The following is a 12,720-nucleotide window of genomic DNA, read 5'->3' as shown; positions in this document are numbered from 1 at the left end:
TACTGAACACCTGACTACAGGATTCTAAGTAATTTTGTGTTATAAACTGCTCTTTAGATACCGGGTATTTTCTGATGACTCTTAAATTGAATAGGGGCAGCAGAATTCCATTGTCGAATGGAAAGGTATATGCTAGGGAAGGCTGAGCTGGTCTGGAAGGCACGAATAAGGTACATGGACTTGTACCTGCTCGTACTTCTTTGCCACTGTTTTTTGAACCGTATCTTTGGGCTCATGGTCATTTAGCAGAAGAAGGAAAAGCTTGGGCCTGGTTTATTAATTGCCTGGATGATGTATCAGCACCAACTAGAAGCATAGAGCCACTGAATTATGGTCCTACTTCATAGTGAAGTGGTCCTGCAAAACAGAGATGAAGAGAAATTTTTCCAGAGGGCACAGTTTTGAATAGAACATCTGGTTGTCCTCTGTGTTAGGAATGAAAGATAGCCTGAGGTATGGCTCTGTTCTGATTTATGCAGAGTAATTAATAAGTTGGCAATAACTTGGAGAGATCAGAAATAAGGAAGTCAGTGGGAGATACATTATGAATGGAATATCAAAATTGGCTCATAGTGTGAAAATATCTGTAAACCATTTGACTGCCCATTAGAGGGCATCCATCCCAATAATCTGATATAAAAGATAATCTGTCCTATGAATGTCAGTCAGCCTCTACCCAGTCACCCTAGTTCAGTGGGGCCATGTGGCAATAGGAATGGAGGCTAAAGGGAATTCAGTGGCATGGACTTCCACTTGCCAAGGGTAATATGGTTACTGCCACTATGCAGTATTTAACTTGCTTATAGCAGAGTCACTTGCCTTTGCAGTGACCCTTGCTGTGCTGTGCTTAGTCATTCAGTCATGTCTGACTCTTTGCAACCCCATCAACAGAGGAGCCTGGTGGGCTACAGTTCATGGAGATTCTCCAGGCAAGAATACTGGAGTGGGTTGCCATGCCCTCCTCCAGGGGATCTTCCCAATCCAGGGATTGAACCCAGGTCTCCCACATTGTAGGTGGATTCTTGACCATCTGAGCCATGAGGAAAGCCCAAGGATACTGGAGTGGGTAGCCTATCCCTTCTCCAGGGGATCTTTCTGACCCAGGAATCCAACTGGGGTCTCCTACATTGCAGGCGGATTCTTTACCAGCTGAGCTACCAGAGAAGCCCCTCAGTGACCCTTAGTAAGGTACTGTTCCCTGGACAGACCAGTCAGTCACCTGGTGGCAGTTTAATTAAACCAAATCCTTTTGATTATGGATGGATGAGCAATTTATCCTCATGGGGTAGCTATGTATGTATGTACATACCTATAGTATATACATACATAGTCCAGATACAGGCTTACCGACCCTTTAGGTCCTGGGTGATGTTTTTTGAACTCAAAGATATGGTTCAAAAAAAAGGCGGCAAAGAAGTAGAAGCAGAAATGAAAGTTAGTCTATGTACTTTATTTGAGCCTTCCAGACTAGCTCAGGCCACCCCAGTATATACCTTTCCTTTTGACAATGGAATCTGCTGCCCCTGTTCAATTTATAAGTCATAAGATAACACCCAGTACCTATAGTCATATGTGTACATAGTCCAGATATAGGCTTACCGTCCCTGCTTGGGAAACTTTACTATACCACAGTTTGTGGACTATTTCATCACCACGTATCACAAACAACATTAAATTTGGGCAGGAAACTCATGGGAAGTATGGCAATGGAGTCATGCCAGTGAAGTGAACTGATCTTACCTCAAACCCATCACTTAGAAGCAGCTAGTATGATACCACAGAGGACAGTCATGCTGAAGGATCAGTTGGCCGAGGGATAACCCTTATGAGGATATAATACAGGATTTAAGTCAGTATCCAATACATATTGCCATCTACCCCATATTCAGAATGCACAGGCCTAGGAACCAGAGACATGGAAACTCAATGGACATGAGTTTGAGTAAGCTCCAGGAGGTGATGATGGACAAGGAAGCCTGGTGTGCTGTAGTCCATGGGGTCGCAGAGTCGGACACAATCGAGTGACTGAACTGAACTGAGGAACCAGGGGGTAGAAGTAAGTAATTATTAGGAATTATTATTATTCCTAATAATTCAGTTGAATTTTTGTCCATACAACTTTGACTCTAAAACACTGGGTGTGATGGATCGAAGGCTCTAGTGTCCAAGGGACAGATACTTTCCCCAGGTAACCCAGTCACAGTTCCATTAAATAGGAAGCTTTTTTTGGCTAAATAATATTCCATTCTGTGGCTATACCACATTTTGTTTATCCATTGATAGTTATTGGCATTTAGGTTGATTCTACCTTTTGGCTACTAAAAGCAATGCTCTTACAACATTCCTGTGCGAGTTTTTGCATGAACATATACTTTCATTTCTTTGGGGTTGGGATGAAAACTGACCTTTTCCAGTTCTGTGGCCACTGCAGAAAACTAAGATCATGGCATCTGGTCCCATCACTTCATGGCAAATAGATGGGAAAACAGTGGAAACAGTGGCTGACTTTATTTTCAGGGGCTCCAAAATCACCACAGATGGTGATTGCAGCCATGAAATTAAACGACTCTTATTCCTTGGAAGGAAAGTTATGACCAACCTAGATAGCATATTCAAAAGCAGAGACATTATTTTGCCAACGAAGGTCCATCTAGTCAAGGCTATGGTTTTTCCAGTGGTCACGTATGGATGTGAGAGTTGGACTGTGAAGAAAGCTGGGCACTGAAGAATTGATGCTTTTGAACTGTGGTGTTGGAGAAGACTCTTGAGAGTCCCTTGGACTGCAAGGAGATCCAACCAGTCCATCCTCAAGGAGATCAGTCCTGGATGTTCATTGAAAGGACTGATGTTGAAGCTGAAACTCCTAATACGTTGGCCACCTTATGCGAAGAGTTGACTCTTTGGAAAAGACCCTGATGCTGGCAGGGATTGGGGGCAGGAGGAGAAGGGGACAACAGAGGAAGAGATGGTTGGTTGGAAGGCATCACCGACTCGATGGATGTGAGTTTGAGTGAACTCCAGGAGTTGGTGATGGACAGGGAGGTCTGGCGTGCTGCGATTCATGGGGTCCCAAAGAGTCGGACACAACTGAGCGACTGAACTAATACTTAAATTTGTTGAGGGGGCATATATCTAAGAGTGGAATTGCTGGGCCATATGGTAACTGTAAATTTTGAGAAGCTGCCAGACTGTTTTCCAAAGTGGCTATATTCCCACCAGCAGTGTCAGTTTCACCAGCACTTTTTATTGTCTTTCTTTCTGATTACAGTCATCCTGGTTGGTATGAAGTGATGTCTCATTGTAGTTGTTTAAATTTTGATTTGCATTTCCCCAGTGACTAAAAATGTTAAATCATCTTTTCATGTGTTTCTTGGCCATTTGTATGTCCTCTATGAAGAAATGTCTATTTAGATCCTCTGCCCATTTAAAAAAAATTCTGTTATTTGTATTTTTACTGTATCATACTGATACCTCAGATTCCAATTCAACACCATAGTGTTCATTCTATCCTTCCCCTTTCCTTATTATAACTTCATCTCCAAAAGCAAGAAATCTGGCTCTGATTATCCACCATGTATTGACTCAAGTCTAGAGCATACACAAATAATTTCAGAATTACTAACCTACGTATGTCCTAGAAGAAAAATAAATTATGAACTAAAGAACAATGCTTGTGTACAGTTTTTGTCTTCAGTCTTGTAGTATACAATCAAAATACTATTTTCTATAGCTCCTCAGGTTTAGAAAATGCTTCAGTGTAGTTATGTTATTCACCTGTAATATAGTTAGTTTCACTTTTTTTTTTTAACTATTTGTAATTCCACTTTGAGTTCCTTCCACTCCTCTGCCCATATCCTGATTAATTTTAGTTACTTATTTATTTTGGAGAATGTGAACCATTACTATGGTTCTAACAGTGTGGGCTACATAAAAAGGTTACACTTAGAGAAGTATCAGCCCTCCTAATCCTTTCCACCCTGTTCCCATTCTCCCATTGCTTCCATCCTATACCCACTTGTCTCCTGTAGATAATTGATCTCATTGGTTTTTGGTTTACCCTGCATTTCTTTTGCACAGATGAGCAGATATATTTTTTTAATATCCTTTTCTTTCTTATATGGTAGGTAGAATATTTGCTTTGTTTTCTTTTCCATTTGATAGTGTATTAATCTGGAACTCAATATGTATCAATTCATAAAGATCTGTGATTTTTTAAAATATTTATTTATTTTTGGATGTACTGGGTCTTTGTGGCTGTGTAAGGGCTTTTCTCTAATTGCAGCATGCAGGGGCTACTCTCTCATTGTCATGCACGGGCTTCTCATTTCAGTGGCTTCTCTTGTGGAGCGTGGGCTCTAGGCTTGAGGGCTTCAGTAGTTGCGGCTCATAGGCTCAGTAGTTGTGGTGCTGGGGCCTAACTGCTCCCAGGCTTGTGGGATCTCCCTGGACCAGGGATTAAACCTGTGTCCCCTGCTTTGGTAGATGAATTCCTAACTACTGAAACACTAGGGTAGCCCCTGTGTTCTTTGCTATCAGTTCAGTTCAGTCACTTAGTCGTGTCCGACTCTTTGCAACCCCATGAACCGCAGGCACGCCAGGCCTCCCTGTCCATCACCATCTCCCGGAGTCCAACCAAACACATGTCCTTCGAGTCGGTGATGCCATCCAACCATCTCATCCTCTGTCATCCCCTTCTCCTCCTGCCCCCAATCCCTGCCAGCATCAGGGTCTTTTCCAAAGAGTCAACTCTTCATGTGAGGTGGCCAAAGTATTGGAATTTCAGCTTCATCATCAGTCCTTCCAATGAACACTCAGGACTGATCTCCTTTAGGATGGACTAGTTGGATCTCCTGCAGTCCAAGGGACTCTCAAGAATCTCCTCCAACACCACAGTTCAAAAGCATCAATTCTTTGGTGCTCAGCTTTCTTTATAGTCCAACTCTCACATGCACACACGACCACTGGAAAAACCATAGCCTTGACTAGATGGACCTTTGTTGGCAAAATAATGTCTCTGCTTTTGAATATTCTGTCTAGGTTGGTCATACTTTCCTTCCAAGGAGTAAGCATCTTTTAATTTCATGGTTGCAGTCACCGTCTGCAGTGGTTTTTGGAGCCCCCCAAAATAAAGTCAGCTACTGTTTCCACTGTTTTTCCATCTATTTGCCATGAAGTGATGGGACCGGATGCCATAATCTTAGTTTTCTCAATGTTGAGCTTTAAGCCAACGTTTTCCCTCTCCTCTTTCACTTTCATCAAGAGGCTCTTTAGTTCTTCTTCACTTTCTGCCATAAGGGTGGTGTCATCTGCATATCTGAGGTTATTGATATTTCTCCTGGCAATCTTGATTCCAGCTTGTGCGTCATCCAGCCTGCCTTTTCTCATGATGTACTCTGCATATAAGTTAAATAAGCAGGATGACAATATATAGCCTTGATGTACTCCTTTTCCTATGTGGAACCAGCCTGTTGTTCCATGTCCAGTTCTTACTGTTGCTTCTTGGCCTGCATACAGATTTCCCAGGAGGTAGGTGAGGTGGTCTGGTATTCCCATCTCTTTAAGAATTTCTCACAGTTTGTTGTGATCCACACAGTCAAAGGCTGTGGTGTAGTCAATAAAGCAAATGTAGGTGTTTTTCTGGAACTCTCTTTTTCGATGATCCAGCGGATGTTGGCAATTTGATCTCTGGTTCCTCTATCTTTTGTAAAATTCTTTCTTATAGCTGCATAGTTTTCCATTTTGTGAAGGAAATGGCAACCCACTCCAGTATTCTTGTGTAGAGAACTCCATGGACAAAGGAGCCTGGCATGCTACAGTCCATGGGGTCGCAAAGAGTCAAAAATGAGTGACTATCACTCATATTTTCCTATGTATGGGCATTTCGCTTATTTCCAATATATTACAATAACAAAAATGCTTCAATAAATTACTTTGTATGTATTTTCATACTGTTGGAGGTATTTCTTTAGAGTAGATTAAACTTGACAGTTTTGAAAAATAAACATGTTCTAACAGTGTCCACCGAAAGAGTCTAGAAACAGTGAAATTCCAGCTAGCAGTGAACACAGCTAGCGCTCAGATCTTGGTTTCTAAATTCCTTTTCTCATTAAAAGCAGCCTGAGTTTCTTGGCGGAACTAGTTCTGAGGCAGGAAAAATACCAGGGAAACTTGAAACATTTTCTTGTTCCATAAAACAAGGGAAATGATGAAAGACAAATAGAACATGTCACAAGGACACAGGTGTTAACTTGAAGGGGCTGCTGCTGCTAAGTCACTTCAGTCGTGTCCGACTCTGTGCAACCCCATAGACGGCAGCCCACCAGGCTCCCCCATCCCTGGGACTCTCCAGGCAAGAACACTGGAGTGGGTTGCCGTAATTTGAGCATTACAAAAGAATAATGATGGTTAAATAATAAAGTTTTTCTTTAGATTACATGAATTCGTGAAGTGGATAGTGGTACTTAACAAACAAAGGTGGGAGAGGAAATGCCAGCTACTAAATGTAAAATGTAGAAGCAAGGGTATTTTAAAATCTGAAGTTGATTCAGGCAAGGATGTCAGTGGATGCTGAAAACCATTGAATACAAAATTCTTGGCCAAGACATTCACACAGTCTCAAGTATTATCTCACAGATTACTTATTAACAACAGGAAAAAAAGTTTTTTAAAAAATAAATCCCTTCTTCAATTAGGAATAGACGTTGAATTGTATATATAACTTTTGTGGGTAGAATCTACTGTACTCTTTTGTTGTTTTGGTTTTTTAAAAATACTTGAATATTTGGCTGCGCTGAGTCTCAGTTGCAGCACTTGGGATCTTTCAGTTGTGGCATGTGGGATCTAGTTCCCTGACCAGAGATGGAACCCAGGGCCCCTGCATTGGGAGTGCAGAGTCATAGCCACTGGGCCACCAGGGAAGTCCCTATTGTACTCCTTTCTAATGGGATTCACCTGAAAGGGATTATCAGGCTGGAATGTGAGCTGAGAATTATAATAAAGAAATATAAGAAAAGCAGAACATGCTTGTTTTTGTTCAGTGAATTTGGTTTGTAGGTATGGAGTGAGATAATTTCTGTCATCCTATATTGGCTCATTAGTGTTTATGGAATGCAACTTTGTTGAAGACAGTCCCCTTAAAAACCATGATGTAAACTTGGTTTACAGTGTTCTGAGGTCATAGAACAATTAACTGAAATAGGATTGTGTGAGATTTGGCAGTGGTGAGTGAGAGAGTTTGGTTTTTGACATATTGATTTTGAAGTGTCAGTAGGAAAAAAAAGTGAAGCTGGCCTTAGGCAATTACAGACTCAGCCCTGGAATGATGATTTTCTTTCCTCAAGAACACTTAAGACTAGATGAATAGATTTGGGAATCAATAGCATAGATAGAGATCCTGTCTGAAACCATCATATAGTAAATTACGTTGAGGGAACACAGTGAAGAGTTGCTTATAATGAGGGAATAAACCGAGATCTAGGATCTGGTAATTATGAAGCTAGCAGTAATCTCCCATGCAGAACTGATCTGGGTAGAGTATAGTCAACAGCCAGATTCAGGAGAAAAGTGAGTGAGGAGGTGAGGAATGGGATGACAGTATCTTGAGGGTCAGGTAGCATGAAGGAACAGTGTTTCTAGGACGCTGAAAATTAAGTTGATAGGTAAAGAGGAAGGAACTCTTGAAAAGAGAGTGATTGAGAATATTTATTAAAGTATTTATTGCCTTTGGCTTTCTATTCAAAATTGTTTGCAGCTTTATTGCCAAGGCTATTCCATAATATGATGTATGACTTAGAATATTTGTTAATGTAACTCCATATGATTGCTCTGTAAAACAAGTGGAAATTTTTCCCGTTAGACATGGAGTTAGTTACAGATTATGATAAATCTCCAGCTTTTATTTGTCTTGATCTTTTTTGTTTGTTTTTGGCTGCACTGTGCATCATGTGGGATCTTTGTTCCCTAACCAAGGATGGAACCTATACTCCCTGCATTGGAGGCGTGGGTCTTAACCACTAGACTGCCAGGGAAGTCCAACTGAGAGGTTTTAACATGGTGGTTTAGTCACTAAGTCACGTCCGACTCCTGGTGACTCCATGGACTGTTGCCTGCCAGGCTCCTCTGTCCATGGGATTTTCCAGGCAAGAATACTGGAGTGGGTTGCCATTTCCTTCTCCAAGTCTTGATCTTCTTAATCTAAGTATGCTATACCAATTTTAAAAGACAGGCCTGTTCAGTATACAGGTACAAAAATGCATGATACCCTATTTACTATCATGACCTTGCTTTTAAATTAGGGAGGAAATGATGCCTGATAGATAAATTAAGATTATTTTGAAGTTTCATCCATGTAAATGTTGCCAGCATATTTCTACTCATATGTAACTGGTTGAGGAAACAGGTTTTTGAACATGCAGAATCATGCAGTATCTTGGTCTGTGTAGTTCTGACTGTAGAATGCTGTTAAGTTCTTAAGGGGGTGCTGTTTATTTGTATGTGTTTTCCATCGAAAATGTTGCAGTATATTGTCTGTCACTGTCTTAAGGCTCTGGGGGTGGGCCAAGGTAGGGAGGGTGTGACGCTGGTTTTTGTGTGAACTCCGGCTTGTGATGCTGAGCTTGGTTCATCCGCTTTCTCCTCCCTTTTCCTCCCCACTCCTTCCCACCAGCGCCACAGCAACATCCTCAGAGTCTGAGGGAACTGCGCCCAGCGAGGGCACAGAGCCTCCCACCGCCAGCAACCTGCAGCCGGGAGAGGAGCGAAAGCACTGACAGCGCCTCACCGCCACCAGTCCGCGGACCACCATGGCCAAGAACCGTAGGGACAGAAACAGTTGGGGTGAGTAGCATATGGTGACTTCTGCAGCCTGCACAGGGACTGGCCCTCCGCTTTCAGCTTCTGGCAACGAGGAGGGCTGAGGGTTGCTCGGCGCCAGCGTCTAGGGCTGGGAGATGGCCACAGCCGAGCGGCTCCCAGTTGGGCGGGAGGAACCGTGGCCAAGCGGTACCCATGGAAGCAGCATCTCTCTCGCTGTGGGGCGAAGGGGCGAAGGCTGCAGCTACACGCAGGCCGCAGACGCCAGCCTTTCCCCCCCGCCCCCATCCCCCATCCTCCTCCCAGCATTTGGACAGCACCCACCCGGTCGCCTCAGGGGACTCGATGATTTATTTGGCTTTAGCTAAAGGAGGTTGGCAGGAAGGGGTGAGGCCGGGCAGGGGACTGTGGTGAGGGGAGTGGAGTGGAGAGCCCCCACCCCTTCCCCACGAGCTGCGAACTCGCTGGCCTCGCAGGGCTTGGACTCCTGGCTGGCGGGCAGCTTTGGAACAATGAGGCGGAGCGCGCCGGGACCAGGTCTGGGCGTTGCAAACACGAGCGCCCCGGTGGGAGAAGGGGCGCCGCTGGGGAATCCCATAGCATCGCAGCACTCCTTTTAATCCGGGGGTTGGGTAAGGAATTTGGGAGAAAGGGGGTCAAAGTTGTGGTTTCCAGCCTTCTGCCCCACCCCAACCTGGTGCCCATTCAGGCCAGCGCTAAGGGTGGCTTTGTTCTTAGGTTTTACCTTTTGGAGATATCGGGCTCATGATTCAGCACCAGGCCGAGGGGAGGGGGAAGGAGAGACTAGGCCCAGGGGGTTCACGCTGTCGCGAGTGGGTGGGCGGCGCTCACGCAGGCGGAGAAGAGAGAGTGCAGTGATTCAGGAGAAATCGCAGCCCCGCCCGCTCTGCTGCTCCAGACTCCGTAGTGTGGGCAGGTTGGGCTGCTTTTTCCTCTTTGGGCTCCCGACTTCTTCCAGTCACAGTGCCAAACTCACTGCCATCTTCGGGCATTTTATTATCAGCACCAGAGCAGACTTCAGACCACTGTGGCATAGTGGGTAGAGGAATAGTGTTTGTTCATTAGCTTTGAATTGTTACTTGGAAAGTTAACATCCACTAGGAGTTCAGAGCGCTTTCACGGACTTTCTTCAGTGTCTCTGACAGCTCTTCTGTAACTGTCCATCAGATTGAGAGGTATAAATTTACATTTTAATTAGTTATTTTGGTTACCTTTTATGAAAATTGTATATCTTTCATCAAAAGATTCTATTTTCTCTTGCCTCTGATTGGTCACAGGACCAATTTAACTCCCAAATAAGCAAAGTCTACATTTGAGGGATTATCAGAGGTTTATGGTAGATGTGGGGGGCTGGCGCAGGGATATCTGTCTTTAGTTGTCTGAGTTTAAGAGAAAGCAGTTCCATTTTCTGATATCTGATATCACCAAATCCCAGTTTTAGTAGCCATGACTATTGCAATGGCAGCTTTTGTTTGCTTCTTCTGAAATATGGGTAAACTTTTTCAGAATACTCCTTCTCGTCCCTTTCCCTTGGCCTCCAAAATAGAAATTTTTTGAACACTCACAGTTAAGATGTGTATGTTCAAGTCAATTTTGGTCTTAATCTCTGTACACTCTTGACTCAACCCTATTAAGAGACAGGCATGTGAAAATTTATTCAGATGACTAAAATTTTTCTTCTTCAAGAAGCTTTGGATCATAATTTTTCAGTGTTTCCTTTGGTTACAAATTTCTCACATAGTGTTTTTTTTCTTTCTTAGGAATGTGGTTCTCAAATGGGATTTGCATAAAAATCACATTAGGAACTTATTAGAAATGCAGATTCCGACATCTTCCAGCCAGAGCTTTTGAATCTGTGTCTGAAATAAGGTCTAGGAATCTGCTTTTTAATTAGCATTTTAGGTTATTGAGAAGCAGATTATCTTTGGATGTTACTTTGAGAAACACTGTCCTATTTACATTTGATTGAAATGTATTCCAGACAGTTTATCCGGAAGTCATCTGAAGAGTTTTGAGTCAAGTGATGAATTAAAAAAAGAAATACCATAGTCACTATGTGTTCACCAGAAATTTCATAAAAAGAGAGAGTGGAATTGTGGACTCTTATCTTTATGCTATGTGGAAATGCTTTACTACTCAGATATTTCTTTGCTGTCAAGTGTACATGGCATGACTTAGAAAATGTAGCATATGGAGTAGGAGATGTAAGTTTTTGGCAAATATGTTAGCCATGTCTGCCTTGATTTCATTTTATCACCCACATCTAGTACAGTGCCTAACATAATAGGCATTTAATAATAATAATAATAATAACTAACATCATTGAGCTAATATGTGAAGTAGGTATTATAGTCCTCATTTACATATTAAAAGGCAAATAATAGAGCTAGGACTCCAACTCTGCCAGTTTGAATTCGGATCCTTTTGTCATTTCATTACCAGTATTTTGCTGAATGGATAATATTTTCTGCCATTTTTATACAATATTGTATAGAATTGTAGTTTTCAAGACACATTCATCTGCATCATTGTATTTGATTTTTAGCCTCTTAAGTTGTCAAGATATAGTCCCTGTTTACAGATTAAAAAACTGAGTCTTAGGTAGGTTAAATAACTTGGTGAAAGTGATAGAATATTTAGTATGTTTAAAAACTGAGATTAAAACCTAGAGTTGTCTTGTATATTCTAAAGCATAATGCTTTGGAATGTTTTTATGTATAATGGGGCATGGTGTGAAGGCAATAGAGAAGACAGGCCCTCATAGAAGGCAGAGGTCTCTGATGAGAAAAAAACACAGGTGATAGTTTAGAAAAGAAGACAGTAAACTGACTTATCATCTAGCTAAATACATATTTTTCAGACAGATTAGAAATCATGGGGCAGAGGGGAAAGGTCAACTATCCAGAATTGGAAAATACAGGATTTCCAAGAAAAGTATAAGAGCGATACTTGGAAAATGTGTACAAGGGACCTAAAATTCAGGTAAGGACCCTGTCGAACCAGTAACAGATATTATTTTTGTCTGAGTGATCAAAGACCTGTTAGGTCCTTATAAGGGTCATGGAGGCTAGAAAACAGAAACGCATCTCTGCTGACATCCAGAGTTGGGTGGTGTTTGAGGATCATACCCATATGTATAAGGGAAGCAAGTCTGTGCTTCCAAAACTGAGAATCCCGCCACCTGTACCTGAATCTATACTGAACTAAAAGTTTGTATAAATTTAAGCATTTAAAAGTCAGTTCATAAAACATTGGCATTATTATCCTTATCTTGATATATAAGGAATCTGAGATTCAGAGAGCATAATTTACCAGAGGTTCGATAATTTATGTTACATATCTAGGATTTAAATTTAGGGTTGTTTGTTTACCTGGTCCGAGTGATAAAGACAAGGAATTAAAATAGAATGCCAGTAGGTGCCACAACAAACCTGTGTAGGCTTAAGCTAGTATAAGAAATCAATGCTCTATAAACTTGATCTCCCTGAAATAGAAAAGAAGGCAAAGAATATGCCAGTGTGGAAGATAAAGGAGACAGATGAACATCAGAAACAGTAGCCCAGAAAGCAGTCTTTCGGGTTGGGTTTAGAGTTTATATACTCTCAGAAACAAAACAGAAGTGTATTCGTAGTTTATTTGTTTTTGTTAATTACAGCTGCTTAAAAACTCGGGATGCCACATGGAAATTTGAGTTTTTTGTATTTAACCAACTGTCAGTGCAATATTACTTTAGAAGAAGAATATTCGCAATAAAGTGTCCACTAGTGTCAGCTTTTCCTGCCTCTTTAAATAAACTCAGCCTCACATTAAGTATGTTGGTGGTGGTTTAGTTGTAAAGTCCTATCCACCACTTGTGACCTCATGGACTGCAGCCTCCCAGGCTCCTCT

General features: G+C 42.0%; 1 protein-coding gene across 2 annotated transcripts in view; it reads left to right on the top strand.

Moving 5' to 3' along the window:
- ATL1 (atlastin GTPase 1) overlaps window positions 1-12,720 on the top strand; it is an 86,208-nt gene that overhangs the window by 3,129 nt on the left and 70,359 nt on the right. For both annotated transcript variants that reach the window (XM_018054364.1, XM_005685638.3), the window contains exon 2: window positions 8,666-8,835. In XM_018054364.1, the coding sequence (XP_017909853.1) occupies window positions 8,802-8,835 (34 nt within the window). In that variant the 5' untranslated portion in view covers window positions 8,666-8,801. The remainder of the gene's footprint in view (window positions 1-8,665; window positions 8,836-12,720) is intronic.

The sequence above is a fragment of the Capra hircus genome, chromosome 10, assembly GCF_001704415.2.
Source record: "Capra hircus breed San Clemente chromosome 10, ASM170441v1, whole genome shotgun sequence".
Lineage (NCBI taxonomy): Eukaryota > Metazoa > Chordata > Mammalia > Artiodactyla > Bovidae > Capra > Capra hircus.
This window is presented reverse-complemented; position numbering and strand designations above follow the sequence as displayed.